The 21,048-nt window shown below is 41.6% G+C and overlaps 1 protein-coding gene across 2 annotated transcripts; it reads left to right on the top strand.

Annotated features, from left to right (window-relative positions):
- The first annotated feature begins 1,488 nt into the window (after positions 1-1,488).
- On the top strand, positions 1,489-18,263 carry LOC128615540 (autoimmune regulator-like). Of its 2 annotated transcripts, XM_053637718.1 has the most exons (10): positions 1,489-1,561; positions 1,656-1,826; positions 2,401-2,575; positions 2,711-2,896; positions 8,967-9,022; positions 10,250-10,377; positions 15,028-15,133; positions 15,411-15,485; positions 15,917-16,060; positions 16,453-18,263. In XM_053637718.1, the coding sequence occupies exons 2-10, from the start codon at positions 1,665-1,667 to the stop codon at positions 16,528-16,530; spliced, it is 1,110 nt and encodes a 369-aa protein (XP_053493693.1). In that variant the 5' UTR covers positions 1,489-1,561; positions 1,656-1,664; the 3' UTR covers positions 16,531-18,263. The 2 variants fall into 2 exon arrangements, with proteins under 2 accessions (XP_053493693.1, XP_053493694.1); XM_053637719.1 differs by lacking the exon at positions 1,656-1,826 and having other exon boundaries at positions 1,506-1,561.
- Positions 18,264-21,048: the final 2,785 nt, after the last annotated feature.

Genomic DNA, 21,048 nt, shown 5'->3' with positions numbered 1-21,048 from the left:
ACATGATTTTATGGAAATGCCAATGATCCTGACCCTTTCTGCTGTCCGGACCTGCCTGATCCATCCTGATGCCCTACGTCTGGATGGAGCTCTCATCAACTGCATCTACAGCCTGGATATTACTGAGGATGATACCACTTGAAGTACCATGAAATAGTTTTGGACCTCAATTCCACATGGACATTCCCACTGTGGTTGGTGGGACTACGGTTGCTGCGATGGCCTTGGGACTGCAATTACCACATGCAGTTTTGCACTCAGGTCTCCTTTAGTGAACAGTGGACTAGTTCAACAAAGACTTCATATAAAACCATAATGAACTTTCTTTTACTTTCACACTATCCATTGTGACCCAGATGAGGATGGGTTCCTTTCTGAGTCTGGTTCCTCTCAAGGTTTCTTCCTCATATCATCTTAGGGAGTTTTTCCTCACCACCGTCAGCTCAATAGGGATAAATTCATACACTTAAAATCAGTATCCTGTGTTTATATGTTTCTGTAAAGCTGATTTGAGACAATGTCAAAATGTAAAAAGCACTATACAAATAAAATTGAATTGAACTTATGGGACTTGGGCTTCTTCTGGCTGGAGCTGGACACAGAACAAGGGCCTGCATTCTCCCCTTCTGTTTCATCAACACTTTCTTTCTCTTTGCTCCATGCTTTTTTTGCTCTGCCTTCTTTTCCTTATTTCCTGTCAGTTTCTTTACATAGGGTAACTTTTCATTAATACTGAGAGATCCTTAAACCAGAGACACTGTGTACTTCAGGATATGATTCAGAATAAAGCAAAAAACTTATTTCAAACTCTTGAAATTAAAACTTATTTCAATACATAAAGTACATTTAAAAAGTACTCAAAAAGCCCAGTTTAACCATAACAGTCATATGAATTCATATAATTTAATAATGAACACACAGGGGAAATAAAACTGGAGTGACTGACCTAAGATGGTCTGGAGTGAGCGCAGAAAAGGATATTTCTGAAGGATGTGATCCTGAGACCCACACCTCCAAAACGGCTTTATACACTGCTCTCCCTGCTTCTCCACCCAGTCCAAAGGGCCAATCACTAATCACCTCTGTAAATGTACTAATCACTGACCAATGATGTAAAATGACCTATCACTAATCATAGTTAATCACAGACCACCACTATAAATTGAGTAATCACTGATCATTACTGTTGTATTCTATTCCATTATATTCTGCTCCAGCCCAAGCCTATCATATCTCTATTTTATTCTATGTTGCTTTAGTCTACTCCATTTGAGTGCTATTATATTCACTACTGGCAAAATTTATACAAGCAATTAAAGATCAATACCATGCTATGAAGTGAAATGTTTTGTTATTCGTTTTATTTTGCATTCGTTTCATTTTGCATTCAGGCGACACATAGATAGACAAGGTGTGTCAGCCATGAACAAGGGGCGTAACTCTCTCACAGAGAGAGATATGTTACAGAGACTCTTTCAGGTTGCACAACTCTTTCAGGTTTTTTGGACAACAGTCAACACCCCGTTCAGGATACTGGAGAAGTGTTTTACCTGCATAAAAAGTAAGTAATTAGAACAACTGGCCTTTTCTGTTGAATATTATGTGCTTTATTGTACATTTAATAACTCTGAAAAAAATGTCCTTTTGTTGTATAGAGTAGAAAGATGTGCAGCGACCGAATATCTATTCAGTTGGATTTAACACCGCTGGAGGTGCTGATTAAGTTTTTCCGCTTGAACAAGGCACAGATTTCTTGCATAGATGAACCGCTCACCTTCCTCAACCAGCTCCGAGACCGCAATCTGGTACCTGATGAACGTTACCAGGCAAGACAGCAAGAAAAATAACATTATGGCATTTGAAGAGCTTTTTTCTTTACACTTGAAATAAGGAAATGGATTGGCTTGTTTAATCACACCTCTAGGGTATAAACGTATTTTACTGCCCAGTGCTTGTTCGGTGTTCGATCAGTGTTTGTTAACAGTGGTAGCTATGTGGTTAAGACATTGGGCTGTTGATTGGAAGGTCATGAGTTCAACCCCATAACCACCAAGCCACTGCTGTTGGGCCTTTGAGCAAGGCCCTTAACCCTCAATTGGTCAGATGTATAAATGAAATAAATGTAAGTTGCTCTGGATATAGGTGTCTGCCAAATGCTGTAAATGTAGTGATTTTAATAATAATAATTTACGCGCACAAACTGGAAACTTGCGAATTTATGATTTACGGCAATTGTAAAAGTTTGTGGCGAAAGAAAGTATGACATCCGGTATCGGCGGGGTGTGACGCAGAAATCTAATCAATTGTTTGTTTTGTTGTATACAACATTTATGTTTAAGTGTACATAAAATATATGCAGAAGGACTAGAAGATTCTCTCTCTCTCTCTCTCTCTCTACAGATGGCAATAAAAATGAGAAATAAGGAGAGGAGACAGGGTGTTGTGTATCAGATTTTGGATTGGCTGGAGAAGCAGGGAGGGGAGAGTGTGAAGATGTTTTGGAGATCTGTGTTTCAGGATCACATTGTGCAGAGATATCCTGCTCTGCGCACGCTCCAAACCAGCTTTCTGGATGGTCAGTCACTCCATTTGTTTTATTTCCCCTTTCTTTATTAACTGTTAAAAGATAGGATTTCGGATGACTCTTGTGGTTAAGCAAGTGTCTTTTTACTTTATTGTTTTCTTGAAGTCTTTGTGTCTTTCGTTCAAGGATCTTTCAGGTCTCATGAATTCCTGCAAAATTTAGAGAAACCGATTGGAAGTGAGGAAAAGGAAACAGAGCAAGAGAGGCCTGGAACAAAGAGAAAGAAAGGCACTGATGAAACAGAGGAGGAAGAAAGCCCTTCTTCTGTGTCCAGCTCCAGCCAGAAGAGACCTGCCATGGAGCCTACATTAGGTGAGTCTATGGCGAAGTGATAGGGATAGACACTGGGCTGAATAAGCTTTTGTTTACAAATTTGTGGGTTTAAGTTTTATTTTTCATTATATTGCGATTTAATAATAATTTAAGTATTAGTCAAACCTAAAGCATGATTTGAATAAAGAGGATTGGTAAATTCAATAATAATAAATATTAGAAATTGAATTAGAAATAAATCCATCTAGAAATTGTGAGATCATGGTCATCTTTACCCATTAGGAAATTTTACGGTAACAGCTATGAGTTCAAATGAGTTTAATTTTGTTCTGATACAGAGTGCTTCTCTGTATCGCACATCCAAATATCTGCTTTCATCACCTCTTTTGAAGGGAGTGGCAGACAGAGAGAAACAAAATAGGATCTAGAAACATTCATACAAAATAACAATAATGTAAAACAATAAAATAAATTCTTAAGAATTTTAATCCACCACAACACTTTTCTGTAGGATAGAGTCTCATTACTGCTTTAGTAGCACTGAAATGCATGTTTAATAAGTACACCTCCTAAAGACTAGTTCACACCACACGACTCTCAATGTGGGCAGATCGTGTGCTGTTCAGACACGGCTTGCTGTCTTGTAATCGGAAGTCATAAAGTTATTGTGGTGTTCACACTACACGATTGCTCGGTGACAGGGGGTCACACACTACACGATCTGACAATGACTCTTGAGAGTTGTCAGAGTTGTTTATTTGAAGATGTACATAGGATAGAAACAAGCAGTGCAAGCTGTTTGTGCTGAAGAAACCCCAAAAAGGAAAACACAAAGAAAGTGGGTGAAAGAATGGATTAGCAGAAGCAGGCAGCAGGTGTGCTACAGAGAGAGTTGGAGGTGAGTAAACAATGTTTTGTAATAACAATTCTGTTCATCAGGTTTTGCAGGTTTCCCTTCCTCATGGAGACCTCACCCCATGCCTTGCTCTCTCATTGGCTGTAGCTCGTCGCTGCAAACACTGCAAGCAATGACACTTTTTACACTACAGGATGTGGAGTTGTCCGAAAGCTCCAGATTTTTTGCAAGTCAAATATCTCTCTGGTGTTAGTGATGCCTCGGCGAGGCGTCGGCGAGTCTCTGATGCTTCGTTGAGTAGTTCACACATAATGATTGACTGCCGATCGGCAAGTGCCAATTGCTCGGCAGCTTGCAAATCGGCCTTAAAATCGTGTAGAGTGAACTAGGCTTTAGACTAATAGTCCTGTAATTATTTTATCTCTTGTAACATCAGTCTGTGTGGATTGTCAAAGCAACATAACAAAGACTGTTATTAAAATGATTCAGTTTTTCATCTGCTGAAAATTGTGCGTATAGTTTGTGTATTTATATGTGATAATTACAACACTAAAAAAGTGCTGTTCCTAATAAAGTGCATGGTGAGTGTGTGTATACTATACTGAATCTGTACAGGCAATGCTGATACTGTACATTCTGAAAACCAGTAGAGATTGTAATGTTTAACTGGCATTATTCAGTCCCTCCAGGAGTTTGCAATTTTTCAAAATTACCGCAGATTTTCTGCAGATTTTCCACAGATGGGGCCAAGATATATTATATGACGTCATCACAACGCTCATTCAGCCAAAGCCACCTTTGATTCACGTGTGCGAACATGAATACTAAAAGTTAAAAGGTCTCATTTACCATCAAACATCACTGTGAAAGACAGCGTAAAACAATTTCGTGCAAGTGCAATTTCGCCAATTCAAGTAGTTTTCTGTAAAAATGCACAACAAAGTCTGCAAATTGCATCACAAATTTTTTATAATGCAGAAGCAAAATCAAGCATTATTGGCCGTAACAATCACAAAAATATTCTGCGAAATCCTGTATGGACTGATAATTCACCCGAGTACTAACTCCCCAAAAACGTCAGGGTTACGCATGTAACCCTGTTCCCTGAGAAGGGATGGAGACATTGCATAGCACTGTCATACCAGGGCAGGCCTGTGAATTGCGTCTTCGCTTCAGATAATAGAGGCTGGCGGCGTGGTTCACAGGTGCCATATATATACCTTCTCAGGGAACAGGGTTACATGCGTAACCCCGACATTCCCTTTCAAAGGGAACTTCGACATTGCATTTAGCATAACAGTATGGGAACGGGAATACCCACTCCGTCAATCCGAGGGTACGGCCTGTTCAAAAATACCCAAGCCCGAGGGTCACTGCAAGACACTCGAGCCCGGGGTGGAATGAATATCCAGGCTGTAATAACGAGTGAATGTGTGTGGCGTAGACCACCCTACAGCCGCACACACATCCTTCAAGGATACCCCTTTGGACAAAGCCTTCGAGGAGGTGACCGCCTTAGTGGAATGAGCTCTTATGCCCAGAGGCGTGGCGAGACCATGTGTCGTAAGCCCTAGAGATTGCTTCCACTATCCAATTAGAGATACGCTGCTTTGACACAGCATCACCTTTCCTGTTGCTGCCAAAGCAGACGAGTAGCTGCTCCGACTTACGCCAGTGGCCGGAGTGGTGGACGTAAGTACAGAGAGCCTTTACTGGACACAGCAGGTGCATCCTCTCTTGTTCCGTTGTTAGGAACAGAGGAGGGAAGAAAGCCTGCAACACTACAGGGTGGGCAGCTGATGTAGACACTTTAGGAATATAATCCGGCCTAGGATACAGGAAGTCCTTGGCTAATCCAGGGGTAAAGTCAAGGCAGGAAGGGGCAACAGAAAGAGCTTGTAGACCTCCCACTCGCTTGAGAGATGTCAGGGCCAGTAAAAGAGCTACATTTAGAAACAGAAGCTTCTCAGAGGCTGACTCTAAGGGCCCAAATGGGGCCCCTGACAGACCTTCCAAGACCACAGCAAGGTCCCAGGAAGGTATGCATGGCCTGCAGATGGGCCTCAGCCATCTGACACCATGCATGAACCTCGAAGTTAGAGGATGTTGCCCCACAGAGGCTCCAACAACAGGGGCATGGCTGGCCGAAAAGGCGGCCAAGTAACCCTGATTATAGAAGGAGCCCAGCCCGCTGAGAAACGTTCTTGTAAGAACTCCAGGACTGTAGCTATTGCGCAGTTCACTGGGTCTAGCTGACGTTCCTCACACCACAAGACAAAAAGCTGCCACTTGAGTGCATACAATTTCCTTGAGGATGGTGCTCTAGCATATAACATGGTTTCTACAATCTCAGTTGTGAGACCAGAATCTATGAGCTGGTGCCCCTCAGGGGCCAGACCCACAGTTTCCATAGTTCTGGCCGAGGGTGATAAATCAGCCCTCTGGCTTGAGACAGTAGATCCACCCTAAGGGCTCAAATGGGGCACCTGACAGACCTTCCAGGACCAAGAAGGTCCCAGGAAGGTATGCGCGGCCTGCAGATGGGCCTCAGCCGTCTGACACCACACATGAACCTCGAAGTTAGAGGATGTTGCCCCACAGAGGCTCCCTCAACAGGGACGTGGCTGGCCAAAATGGCGGCCACATAACCCTGATTTTAGAAGGAGCCCACCCTGCTGAGAAATGTTCTTGTAGGAGCTCCAGGACTGTAGCTATTGTGCAGTTTACTGGGTCTACAGTGGATCCCTGCGGATGGGAATCTCCCAAGGAGTGCCATCTTGCAGAGCCAAAAGGTGCTACTAGCAGACTGTCTTGGCGAACTCTCGCTAGAGCTTGTGAGAGCAGAGCGATGGGGGGAGCAGCATACAGATTTGACCTCAGCCACATGTGTGGACTCCACCCCAAAAGTCTCCCAAGATCCAGCTTTATCTTGCTCAGTGTTGATAGGATTGACACTATGCATGTTAGGGATGGAAACGCCCTCATCGTAGTAGAATCCTATAACCCCTAGAAAAGTTGTCCACTGCACCGGGGAAAGCATACTTTTCTGAGATTCAACCTGAGCCCCAAGCTCTTCATGTGGGCGACAACATCTCGATGTTGAACCGCCAGCTCCCTGGATCGTGCTAGAATTAACCAGTCGTCCAGGTAGTTTGGTACACAAATGGCCTGGAGTCCCAGTGGAGCCAGAGTGACATCCATGCACTTTGTGAAGGTGCGAGGGGATAAAGCTAGCGATATTCCTATGTAGAAATATGCACCTTTTAGATCTATTGCCACAAACCAGTTCTTGAACTGAATCTGTGGCACGATAAGTTTGAACGTCAGCCTCTGAACCTGTATGTCTGGATCTAAAATTGGCTGCATACTCCCACTTTTTTGCGGAACAGGAAATAATGGCTGTAAACCTCCCTCCCTTCAGGAACGGGATACATGTTCTATGACCCCATTGTCCAAAAGGGAACTTACTTCCTGCGTTAACATCGGGCTCTGGTTTGTGCTGACTGCTGTGGTGAGCAGACCTGTGAACAGGGGGAGGTCGAGCTATAAACTGGACCCGGTAACCATCTACGGTAGACAGAACCCATGGAGACACATTTGGCAGTAGTTTGCACGCTGCCCGATGGTCTTTCAGTGACGTTAACTATTCCACATTCTATTGGAGGGAAAACATCAGATTTTCATTGCCCTGTGACAGCTTGCTGACCAGAGAACACTGAAAACTTGGGGACCGCCTTGGCTAGGGGAGACCCTACAGTAACACTGGAGGCTACCTGCCCTAACAACCTCATGTCCCCAGATACATCCCTCCATGGCCCCTCAGGACCGCTCTTCTTTGCCTGCTTGGCCTTTATGACCATTCTCAGATCAGGCCTAGTAGCAGACCTAGACTGTGGCCGCCTGGCTGTCTGCGGGGGTCGGCAGGCTGCCATACTCGCCTTCTGGGTCTCCCTCACACTAGTGCTGGCCCAGGCTCCACTTGTGGACTCCTGGGTGAGCTTGAGACAACATTGAAGGAACTGGCTTTTTTTTTTTGAATGCCGCCATATGTCTCGCAAGCGCCTCCTCCACCTTGAGCATAGCTAAATAGCCATGCTGTTCATTCCCACAGTGGCCAAATAATCCAACATTGTGGGGTTATGAATATGGCTTATGTGTGGTTTTCCCCCAGAAGCCTGAGATTTTGTCATGCACTTCTGGAAGACAGGGGCGTTTCTGCAGTGTGAGGGATTTACTTTCACTGGGTAATCACTTCAAGCAGCTCTTTATATGCTGCTCTCAGTTTTTAACACATCCTTCTAACTCCTTGGAGTCAGAGAGGAATTATTACCTTTTGGCTTTCCATAGCGGAAGAAGGAGTCATGACACAAGCCCCAAAATCCAGCGGAGAGCAGAACCCGGAAGACAGAGCAAGAGATAGAGCCGCGCTCGTCTCCGGCTCCTCTGAGATCCCCCGAACCTGAGACGGCTGGCTGCAATCACATACTACACCGCTAACACTTCACCCAGAAAGTGTGCACTATTCCCGTGATGAAACAGGAGCAAGCCGTAACACACTTCTTGAATTCTTTCTCGCTCATTACTTACCTGTCTTTTCCTCTAAAAAGGATAGAAAAGTTAAGAGATTTTGAGAAAATATCGAGTAGAACTGAAGCGTTTTTGTCACACAAACAACAGACATGCAGTCTCGCTGAAGATAACAAGGCTGGCGACGTGGTTCACAGGTGCCATATATATATCATGCGACACGCTTAATTGCCACTTCACCTGATCATGGCAGGCCTATAAGTAGAGGCATGATTTTACACAAGCTTCAGATACCGGTCACGCGCGCAAGGCGTTCCCATACTGTTATGCTAAATGCAACGTCGAAGTTCCCTTTAAAAGGGAACTGGTGTGACTTCTCTTTGAATATTTATCATTTTCTCTAAAAGCTTAAGTTAAATGAATAAGATAAAAGATTTCTAATATTAATTATTTTGGGAGAAAAAGAAGTAGGCAGTTTAGAAAGCAGGGTAGAAAGAAGACATGATGCATAAAGTTCAAGTGTAATAGACAAGTACAGTTTAATGTGTTTACAAAAAAAATGTGAGTGTTATTTGTTTATTTTATAACGATTGGTCTCATCATCACAGGCTTAGTTAGTGGCTGGACACAAATGTAATTAATATCTGTATTTCTGCTCATGCTGAATTGCAAACCTAGGGTTGTTCTGCTGTATTATGATTTGTTGTTATCTTTCTCATTTCATAGTGGAGTCCACTGGTTCCAACCCTCAGTCCAGGAGAACGCCATGTCCTAATAATCCAGTGAGTCTGAAACCCTTGACCCAACATCCTGATACAAATAATCTATAAAAATCTATACAATAATTTGAAAAAAAAAGTCTTGCAAGCCTGGCTTCTTCAACAACTTTTTAAATACATGATGCCATTAAAACATCTGACCTTTTGCAACGGGTCCAGAATGCAGCTTCAGGATTTGTTTTTCAGTTCTCCAACACCACCCCATTGCTACATTCCATCCGAGTTAAAACACTCCTACCTAATGCACTTATTACACCTCGCTCTGCACCATGCTCCCTTCACAGTGTTCAAAAGTTCTTTTTATTCTGTTGGAAGTCAGTGAATGGGATTGCTCAAACACTAAAAACAAAGAGCCAGTAAGGCTACAACCTCCAACACTCTAAACATGGACATTAGACGAAGATTAGACTAAGGTTAGAAATTAATGGAACGTGATGCAAAGTCTGATACGTTCTTTGATTTAATGGGTGTCATGTTACTTATACCATGACTACATAACAGTGATTTTATGTGTGTTACATAAACTATATGGCCAAAAGTATGTGGACACCCGACCATCACACCCATATGTGGTTTTCCCCAAACTGTTGCTACAAAGTTTGACGCACACAATTGTAGAGAAAGTCTCTGTGTGCTGTAGCGTTACAGTTTCCCTTCACTGGAACTAAGAGACCCAAACACTGTTCCAGCATGAGTATGGACCTGTACACAAAGCGAGCTCCATGAAGACATGGTGTGTTAAGTGTTGAGGTTAGAAGAAGGTGGAAGATCGTGAGTGTCCTGCACAGATCCCTGACCTCAACCCCACTGAACACCTTTGGGATGAACTGGAACTGGAGCCTCCTCCACATCCCAACATTAGCACCTGACCTCATCCTCACTAACGCTCTTGTAGCTGAATTAACACAAATCCCCACAGCCACACCCCAAAATCTAGTGGAAAGCCTTCCCAGAATGGGATGTTCAATAAACACGTGTGTGTGTGATGGCCATGTAGTTTATGAGAACATAAAGTCAATATAATGTTATTGACCTATCTTTGAGCTTGGGATTGAGCCTTGTATGGTAGGAGACCAAAGGTGTTGAGCATCTGTTACTGTTTGAGTTGGATTGGATTAGTTTAGCCATCATAATTTTTTTTGTTATTATAATAATTGGATATATTTTAAAAGGTGAGTAAAAACTACATATAATCATATAATGCCTCAATGTTCTTATTTTCTGAACCAGCTGGATCAGGCTAACGATGATGCATGCTTCATTTGTAATGAAGAAGGAGTTCTGGTGCACTGTAAAGAATGTCCACGAGCTTTTCACCATTACTGCCACTTACCAATACCACAGGATGAAACATCTAGGTGAGTAACAGGAAAAACCAGAAAGAGAGAGAGAAACAGGGCACAACATTTTCATTTCAACTCTAGAATTTGGTAATGCAGTAATAGAGAAGCTTTCAACCAATGACGGTGCATCAACTAAACCATGCTAATACACAAGTTTTCTATGCTTTGTCGGATCATTCTGAATGGGTTTAGCAGTTCCTGCTTGGGATTTTACATTTATTTGGTTCCTAAAAATTACACATAAAAATAGGTAAAGAAAATATTGTTTTACTACTGACCATGAACAGGGGTAATTTTATTTATTTATTTATTTTTTCATTTTAGCACAGCACCTATCACATTCATTACATTTACATTACATTTACATTTATTCACTTAGCAGACGCTTTTATCCAAAGCGACTTACAAATGAGAAAATACAAGCAAAGCGATATATCAAGCAGAGAACAATACACGTAGTGCTACCATACAAGATCCATTAATTGAGTTCCAGGAGAAGCGAAGTGCACAGAGTAGAGGTGCAAGTGTAAATTGTTGTTTTTTTTTGTTGTTTTCTTTTTTATTTATTTTTTTTAATTTTATGAGTTGGTTAGGTGTTCACAGAAGAGGTAGCTGTTTTATGAAGATGGTGAGAGATTCTGTGGTCCGGATTGAGATTGGAAGTGCATTCCACCACTGAGGAACAGTTAGCGTAAAGGTTCTGGAAAGGGAACCTGCGCCACGCTGAGTGGGAACTACTAAACGTCGGTCGCTAATCGATCGCAGATTGCGAGAGGGAACGTAGGCCTTCAGGAGAGAGTTGAGGTAGGAGGGTGCTGTTCCAGACAAGGTCTTGTAGGTGAGCATCAAGGCCTTGAATTTGATGCGGGCGGCTACAGGAAGCCAGTGGAGGGAGATGAAAAGGGGTGTGACATGGGTTCTCTTGGGCTGGTTGAAGACGAGGCACGCTGCAGCATTCTGAATCATCTGAAGGGGTTTAATGGAGCTGGCTGGGAGGCCTGAAAGCAGTGAGTTGCAGTAGTCCAGTTTAGAGATAACAAGAGATATCTAGAGATATCAAGAATCACCCCAAGGTTCCTGGCCGTCCTGGATGGCATGAGTGTGAGTGAGCTGAGCTGTACAGTGAGGTTGTGGTTGATTGAGGGACAGGCTGGGATGACGAGAAGCTCAGATTTTGCTGGGTTAAGCTTAAGATGGTGTTCCCTCATCCAGACCGAGATGTCCAACAGGCAAGCAGAGATGCATGCAGAGACGGATGGATCATCAGGCTGGAAGGACAAATAGAGCTGGGTGTCATCAGCATAGCAATGATATGAGAAGCCATGAGACTCAATCACCTGCCCTAGAGATGTAGTGTAGATAGAAAAGAGGAGTGGACCCAGAACTGACCCCTTTGGAACGCCATTCAAAGAGAAAAACATTAAATAATATACTATTATGGGAAAAACAAAGTACACCATCCCTCAGTTCTGTTTTTTAACTTATCGGGACCTAAATAGCAATTGTGTGGTCCTCGCCAACTTCTATAACCAAACAAATAAGCTCAGGTGACAACAATAACAACAAAAAAAACCATAACATATTTCAATATGTAGTCATTTTTCCCCCAAAAAATAAACCAACATTCAGAAAGCAGGTGGGGAAAAGTAAGTACATCCTATAATTCAGTAACATGTAGACCCATTTTGGCAACAATAATTTGAGGTAAAGTTTTCTGTCAGAGTTTATCAGTCTCTGACATCCTTTTTAGAGAAAATTTTGGCCCACTCTCTAGTTCATTGATGTTTGAGGGCATTTGTTTATGCACAGCTCTCTTAAGATCCCACCACAGCATCTCAGTGGGGTTGTTGTGGATAAAAATGTCATAAAATAAACATGAGGGAGACCTAGTATCCAGTAAAGGGGAGAAGAAGAAAAAACGGGCACTAAGACACACAGAAGCGGTGTGAGGTGGATATTGACGAATTGGATGCACACTTTAAAGATCTTAGATCTTTAAGAGTAACACACGATAGTTTATTAGTCAAAAAGTCAAAAAGAAGTATACGAGCTGAGGACTGCTAACACAAACACACACACACACTCTCGTACAGTCAAGGGCAGGCATGTAGACATAACACACACACACACACACTCTCTCTCTCTCTCTCTCTCTCTCTCTCACACACACATACTACTATAACTTTATAAGAATAATAAAAAGGAATATTAAGATAATATAAGGGTAATATCTTATAATAATAATAATATATATACACTATAAAAAACAGAATAATAGGATATGTAGGACAGTAGAAGGGTAATATAATGATTTTATGAAGTAGGAAGTACAGTAAACCGTTTTTCAAGCAGTATAACTACATATAGAATAGAGATATGGAGCAAATATGAAAGTAAATTATAAACTAGAAATACAGAACAATGTAACTTACTCATAATTCAGATGGTGAAGATTCTTGTCTCGCAAGGAAGGCCGTAATTTTAAGAGAAAACCATGAGGAGCTATTTATAAGGGTAGCTGAGTCTAGCTGAGTCAAGCTGAACCCCCCCCCCCCCCCCCCACGAGATGATAGTGAGACCAAGGTCACTCTAAATTGTTTTGTCTCTCCACTTTTGAAGCTAATGGTAATTTGAAAACCCCTGGTTTTGATTCTATATGTAAGTTGAAAAGCCCTGTTTCTTTAACTAATGGAAAGTTGAATAGCCCTTTTTTAGAACATAAGAGGAAGTTGAATAGCTTTTTTTTAGAACATAATAGTAATGTAGATGAGCTCTTTTTTAACCCTATTGGTATTGATATCATAGTCTTCTTGAAACATATTGGTTATTTACTGTGTAAATACAGTATAAATACTGGAGCTTAAGCTCAGGGTATCAGATCACTTCTGAGAATTCTCATCGGTGTGGATCTCGTGTGGTGGAACGGAACCAATAAAGCTGGACCCTTGCTTCTTCTCACTCACGGCTGGTGTCTTTTTTTCTATCTCCAACTGGGCTCAGAGGTAGATGTGAGTATTGGCTTCTATGTTGAATTTTAAGTGTTTTTGGGTAATAGGCTAAATTTGAGCCGGCATTGTTGAGGTCCATTTTCAATTCCAACACCTTTTTTGTTTCTTCTTTAACCATTCAGATGTCGGTTTGCTGGAGTGCTTGGGATCATTGTCCTGTTGCATGACCCAATTTCAGCCCAGCTTAAACTGCTGGACAAATGGCCTCATATTTGTCTCAAGAATATTCTCATTCTAGTTCATTATTGTCTCAATGGCCTCAAGCTTCCATGTCCTGTAGCTGCAAAACAAGCCCAAATCATCACCCCTCCACCACCATGCTTAACAGTTGGCATGAGGCGTTTGTGGTGATATTCTGTGTTTGATTTTCACCAAACATAGTGCTGTGCATGATGACCAAACATCTCAAACTTGGTCTCATCATCAGTCTGCTAGTAAACAGTGAAGGTCTATTGTTCTGCAAGTAAATAGTGGAAGTCTGTCGTTCTGCTAGTAAAGAGTGAAGGGCTGTCATTCTGATAGTAAACAGTGGAGGTCTGTCATTCTGCTAGTAAAGAGTGGAGGTCTGTCATTCTGCTAGTAAACAGTGGAGGGCTGTCATTCTGCTAGTAAACAGTGAAGGGCTGTCGTTCTGATAGTAAACGGTGGAGGTCTGTCATTTTGCTAGTAAACGGTGAAGGTCTGTTGTTCTGCTAGTAAACAGTGTAAGCCTGTCGTTCTGCTAGTAAACAGTGGAGGCCTGTTGTTCTGCTAGTAAACAGTGGAGATCTACAGTGGAGGTCTGTCAATTCTGCTAATAAACAGTGGAGGTCTGTTGTTCTGCTAGTAAACACTGGAGGTCTGTCGTTCTGGTAGTAAACGGTGGAGGTCTGTCGTTCTGCTAGAAAACAGTGGAGATCTACAGTGGAGGTCTGTCATTCTGCTAGTAAACAGTGGAGGGCTGTCGTTTCACTAGTAAACAGTGGAGGTTTGTCGTTCCGCTAGTAAACAGTGGAGGTCTGTCTTTCTGCTAGTAAACTATGGAGGTCCGTCATTCTGCTACTAAACAGTGGAGTTCTGTCATTCCGCTAGTAAACAGTGGAGGGCTGTCATTCCGCTAGTAAACAGTGGAGGGCTGTCGTTCTGATAGTAAACAGTGGAGGGCTGTCGTTCTGCTAGTAAACAGTGGAGGTCTGTTGTTCTGCTAGTAAACAGTGGAGGTCTGTCATTCCGCTTGTAAATAGTGGAAGTCTGTCGTTATGATAGTAAACAGTGGAGGCCTGTTGTTCTGCTAGCAAACAGTGGAGGTTTGCCGTTCCGCTAGTTAACAGAGGAGGTCTGTCGTCCTGCTAGTAAACAGAGGAGGTCTGTCGTTCCACTAGTAAATAGTGAAGTTCTGTCATTCTGCTAGTAAACAGTGGAAGTCTGTCGTTCTGCTAGTAAACAGTGGAGGTCTGTGTAAGCCACTCTGGTTAAATGTTTTGAAGATATTTTAATCAATGCACCACGCCAGGAATTATCATGATGTCATTATAACCTATGGCATAATGTTAACTACTGTATTTCTGATTTGCTCATCATGGTATACCCTCATTCCAGTGTGTGTGTGTGTGTGTGTGTGTGTGTGTGTGTGCGTGTGCGTGCGTGTGTGTGCGTGTGCGTGTGTGTGTGTGTGCAGGGACAACTGGAAGTGCACATTCTGTGTGTTAAAGGCTAACCAGAAATTGCAGATGCAAATGAGAAGGAAAGAAATTTTAAACAGTCCTGTTTCTGAAAACAAGCTGGTACACAGACTCACCTTCACACACTTGCATATACACACACATACAATAGTGCTTGAATGTTTGTGAGCCCATAAATATGATCTAAAACATCATCAGATTTTCACACAAGTCCTAAAAGAAGACAAAGAGAACGCAATTAAACAAATGAGACAAAAATGATTCAATATTACATATCTGTGAGTGGCAAAAGTATTCATAAGGGTTCAGAAACTTTCAAGCGCCACTGTACATACAGAGCTGTGGTTCTGATCATTTGTGGGGTTTTTTCCTTCATCAGCACTGTGAGTATTTGCTGTTGTGTATGTACAAGGGAGACCAACTGCACGTGTTTTCTGGAAACCCTACCAGAGCAGTAAGAATTTCTTCTTAATATGTCTCATTCGTATTTCAACACATTTTTTATGATTTGGTCATTGTTCATTTCATTTCACATAGGAAGTGCTTAGTTAGTCTCAACACAGTGTTTATTATATTAACACATGAAAATGTACAGAATGCAATGAATTAAAGATGAATTTAACCTTTTATGCTATAGTGCATATAGTCAGTCCCTCCAGGATTTACACTAAATCAATTTCCCAAAATCACAGACCCCCTCAGACTTTATTTATGAAGACAAATGAAGTATTAGTGTAGTATATAGTATTAGTAGTAGTAGTAGTAATATTAAAATATTAGGCCCATTATGCAGATGTGTAGAATAATATTGTGTCTATTTATTGCATCCATGGAGCTTTTTATTCCTGAATTTATCACACACAAAACATACTTGTATTCATACAGGATGCGGAATGGGGCAGTGTGATTTCAGAGCCCATGTGGCTGGACAAAGTGAGGAACAAGCTGCAGGATCATGAGTACAGAACAGTCAGAGAGTTTGTGTGTGACATCAATCTCATCTTTAAAAACTGCCAAGCTTTGAACAAAGTAAGACACAAATGCAGATTAATACTATATTATGTATATTTGTTGTTGTGTAATCTTAAATACTTAAATATTTATTACCATAATTTGACACGAAGTCAAAAAACAAAAGTCAAGAAACCCTTAATAGCAAATTACAGCTATGACAAAAGGTTAGCACTAGCCTCATTCATTATTTTTAGCACAGCTTTAAAATGTCTCTTGTTTGTGAAAAGTTTAATTTTGTTATTTTTGTACTAGGTGCATAATGATTTGGTAAAAGTCTCCTTTTAAAACAGATAAACCATGAAAGTGCGGGCAAGTAAAAAAAGATCAGTTACAAACTTGATAATCTAAAAACCAAATGTGTGTGTGTGTGTGTGTGTGTGTGTGTGTGTGTGTGTGTGTGTCTGCAGGGCAATGAATTTGGTGAAATGGGAGACAAGCTGAACAAGACCTTTGAGAAGGAGTTCCAGAGCATCTTTAAGCTGTAATAACATTTTTCCTCATTCACAAACTTTGGAAAGTTTATATTCAGTAACCAAAGTTTAATGTTAATATTTGTATTGAATACAGAATCAAATTCAAGCTTCATCGGTCAAGTATAGAGCAATACATTGAAACTAGTCAGGTAACATAATCAGGATGATGTACCCTAGATACTGAAAGTGCTCTAAAGTGAAACCATAGTACTCGCATTTGAGGAAATACAAGCAAAGATCAAGCTGAATTTTCTCAACATAAATGAGGTGTGTAGTTTGTTATCAGATTATCTAGACGTACATCACACATCTGATAAACGAGATTTCCTCTCCCGTGCTGTAATGATGGCTGGAAACTAGGACTTAATGGCATATACTGTAGAAAGGTCATATAGAACATAGAGAAATCTCATTGGGAATTAAGTCACCTTTCACGTTGCCTTTTATTATGATCACAACCAGATAGTTATATTGTTTCTGAGTTTAATAATAAGATTAATGTTTAGACTTTTTTTTTTTGTTGCTGAAGAAGCAAAAAATCTAAGTAACCCTTAACCTTCTGACTGATGATTTGCAATGTCTGTGTTACGACACGGCGAAATCGGCGGGGCAGCTCACAAAGTGTAGTGCCGCCCAGGGACGTGGCGGAGGAGGACTACACTTCCCAGTCATACCCGCGCTCGAGTTCGCCGGAGTTCTGATTATGAACACCTGTACACACCTAAGGTTATATAAGGGCCTCCCTAGCATGAGCTACTTGCGAAGTAACCGCTCAGCAGCCTCGTCTCTGTTTGATTACCAAGCCGGTTTCATTATAAGTGTTTTCCCTGGTGCTCGACTTCACGCTCGTCTCTCACTACGCTTTTGCCTACGTCCCTGATATACAGCTTACCTGCTCGGTCCCGAGTCGATTCTCGTCCTGTGTTCAGTCACACGCCATCTCTCCGCTCGCCCGCGCTTGTCTCCGTCAGCGCCTCGTAACAGTCTGAACACGATGCTTGAAAAGAAAAATGTATAACGAACTTGAAAAGGTGGAAAGGGGTTCTATTATTAGTAAATGGGTATCTCAGGTGGAAAGGGGTTCTATGAATTAGTAAATGGGTATCTCTCTCTCTCTTTATATCGCTATTACAGCAGTGTTTAACAGATACATAGCAGACAAATATACATATAGACAGTTTTATTTTGTACACGCATACCAACTTAATCTTCACCTATCATCGTTCCCTGTTAATGAAATCTGTCAATACCTAATAAAACAGTTTAAGTCAGTAGTTATATCATACACTTTCTGTCAAACTGTCAATCAAAGTGTTGTGTGTGATAATTTATGACCCTCTGTGCTTCCCTGACTGGCAGGTCTGTAGGGGTGGTGAGGAGGGTAACCCTGTGGAGTTTATCAGCTGGTCAATCTGGCTCCTTTGTGTCTGGGGGGGTTGTGGAGAGGTGTGTGTTGGGGGGAATAGCCCCCCTCCCAACAAAAGGTGTTTATGTTAATGAGTTTGGTTTTTGGTGGGGTGAAATACGTCTGAAAAGAAATAATGTTTTTAATATGGGGCTGTGTTTGTGTTACTTTGTGGCGTTATTTCGTTTGTGTAAACACATTGTTAGAAAAGCATGATGTTTGAATGTGTACATATATGAGTAGAATATTTGTTTTGTGAAATAAATGAAAACAAATGTTGATTATGTTTTTTAGGGATCCCGGTTTACCTTTGAATAAAAAGTTTAGGAGTTAAAGCGTCTTTTTTAAAAAAAGAATCTGTTTAAAAAAGAATCTGTTTAAAATAATCGTTTGTATTACATACATTCTAAACACAAACCTTTAGGATGTAAAAAATGATCAAAAGAGCTGTTTAAAAAGAAGCCGTATTACTAGGTTTCCAAAAAAAAAAACACATAAAAACTTTAGGAGGTAAAAATGGTTAAAAGAGCTGTTTAAAAAGAATAGCACCTATTACACGGCTTCTAAACAAAGATCCTTACGAGGTAAAAATGTTAAAGTGCTGGCTAAAAGAATCTCCGTAATGTTTAAACTAGGAGAGAAGTATTTTCCAGAGATGTCTTCCAGTCGCTGTGTTAAGCAGTAATGAAGTTAAACGGAGACGCCTCACTCTCGCTAAACCCCGCCCACACATACGCGTTTTCAGACACGCCTCTCTCTCTCTCTCTAAACACACCCATTCACATGTTTTCATCGTAGCCAGTACGTTCTGTCAAAATGTCAATCACGGCGGTAGAACTAGAGGGCTAATTTATGGCCTCGTCCTTGACAGGCCTGCGTTTCTCTAGGAGTGCTTAATTTATGGCTCTTTGTTTCTTCCTGACCAAAGAGTTTTTTTATGACTAGGGGGGTCGTGGTGTGATCCTACAGATTGTTTATGATAATGAGTGTCTGCGGGGGTGTTAATGGGTTTTAAATAGCTTGTTAAGACATTATGGTTAAACAGAAGACAGTCTGTAACTAACTGCTACAATGGCTACACCGAGAACTCCTAATATCTCTAGAAGACGGTTCTGCATCACGCCTATAAGAGACTCTGAGGAAAAGATTGAGGAGCTAACTTTCGCTCCGAGAAAAAAACAACAATGTATTAGTTTGTCAAAAAATCTTCGTGTGGGCGATGAGGTTGTAAAGGAGCTGTCGTTTAACCCCGAGCAGGGCGTTACCAACTCCGGAGATCCTCTCTTAAGACCGCCCTCATGCTGTGATGATTAAAACGGGGTGGCCTGTGTCACAGTTAAACACATATTACGAAGATATCTCAAGATTCTACATACGCCTGCTACAGCAACACCCCGGAGACAGCGCCGGCTCTGCCCGACGACAACGCGACAACGCTAGAATCCACTCTGCAAACATACGACAAGAAGTGGTTGGATAATTTCTGTAAGGAATTAGGATATCACAACCTAAGTTTTCTTCACAACTCCGTACGGAATCAGCGGCTCTTTAACTGGCGCCTCAGCCTACATCGGTGTTGATGACACAGACGGCTGTATTCGATCTGACGCGTTCAAGATTATAAAAGCGACAGTCGTGGTCCTTCTGGAGCATGTTATCAATAAAAAACTGAAAGATCTCTGTTTGGGGTGCGAAGTGGATCATCCGAGTCAGCTTAGACACTCTTGTCTCTTCGAACCTGACGCGTATTTCTTTGACAAATACTTTGAGGAACTATCGCGTGATCTGCTCAAACCTGGGCTTAAATATTTCATCGCTCAAGCCTTGAGTCGGTTTGGTTTGAGGGTTAACCCTCAGAGAATTCAAGGATCGGTGGATGCCGTTCTACACGAGCTGCGGGACGAAGTGTACATCGTGCAAAGGCTTAACGAGGTCAGAGAGAAACTTGTGGATGTCAGCAGCGAGCAGATCGTCTACGACGCCGTGGACAGCTGGAAGGGAGTCACACCAACCGTTTGAGATGGGGAATGTGTGCAGCGCTACAGGATTAGCAAAGAGTCTGCTTAAACGCCGTATTAGGTGCGAGATGTCCGGTCTGTTGTACAAATGCCTTACGGACCGTGTTGGTGTATCCGTAGTTGTAAACGGATGCGATGTTGACCCGAGACGTCTAACAAATCTCGTGAATCAGATGTGTCTTGTGCGAGGTACGGTGTGTGATTGGACTGCTTTGGTACATATGTGTATTAACGCATGCAAACCGATTTTGGTTTCTATCACAAAAATACTAGATATTGTGACTGAATGTGGCAGACGTATTAGAATTGCAGACATTTTATGTATGTGTACGTATGTCTATGATGTGTGTGAAATTCTGCTGTCGAGAAATGACCAGACAGATGTCTGTGAAATAATAGACGCATTTATAGCGTATGTGGTTGACAAAAACATTGTGATGTGTATAAAATTCCTACACTCCCTCAATGATGTTGTATGATAACGTTTATGATCTTTTACTGAAATAAATACCAAGACGTTTAAGACCATCTGTGTTATTCTTTTGTACTTGTTAAAGTGTCGACATGTCAGGAGACATGACAGCAGACCTGAAAAAAGTCTATTACACACCTTCAAATGCGGGGTCTTTTGGTGGTAAAAAACGTTTAAAAGACGGTGTTTTAAAGGAAACAGGGGTTCGTTTAACAGATAAACAAGTTTCGGATTGGCTCGCCGGCGAGGATGCTTACACGTTACACAGAACTGCACCGCTAAAATACAAAAGAAATCGTGTTTTTGTTTATGGTATTGATATGCAGTTTCAGGCAGATCTGGTCGATATGTCTGCATACGCCAAGGAAAACGACAACGTTCATTTTCTGTTGACGTGCATAGACATGTTTAGTAAATATGCGTGGACTCGGGTTTTAAAAAACAAATCCGGTGTCGATGTGTCTAAAGCTTTCCAATCTATACTGGATGAGGGCAGGGTGCCCCGTAAACTACAGACAGATAATGGGAAAGAATTTTTTAATAAACATTTTCAAAGCATGACAAAAAAGTACAACATACAACATTTTGCAACAGCCACCGATTTAAAAGCGTGCATCATCGAGCGGTTTAATAGA

This window comes from Ictalurus furcatus, chromosome 12 (assembly GCF_023375685.1).
Source record: "Ictalurus furcatus strain D&B chromosome 12, Billie_1.0, whole genome shotgun sequence".
Lineage (NCBI taxonomy): Eukaryota > Metazoa > Chordata > Actinopteri > Siluriformes > Ictaluridae > Ictalurus > Ictalurus furcatus.
The sequence above is the reverse complement of the archived record's forward strand: the minus strand, read 5'-3'. Positions and strand labels throughout refer to the sequence as shown.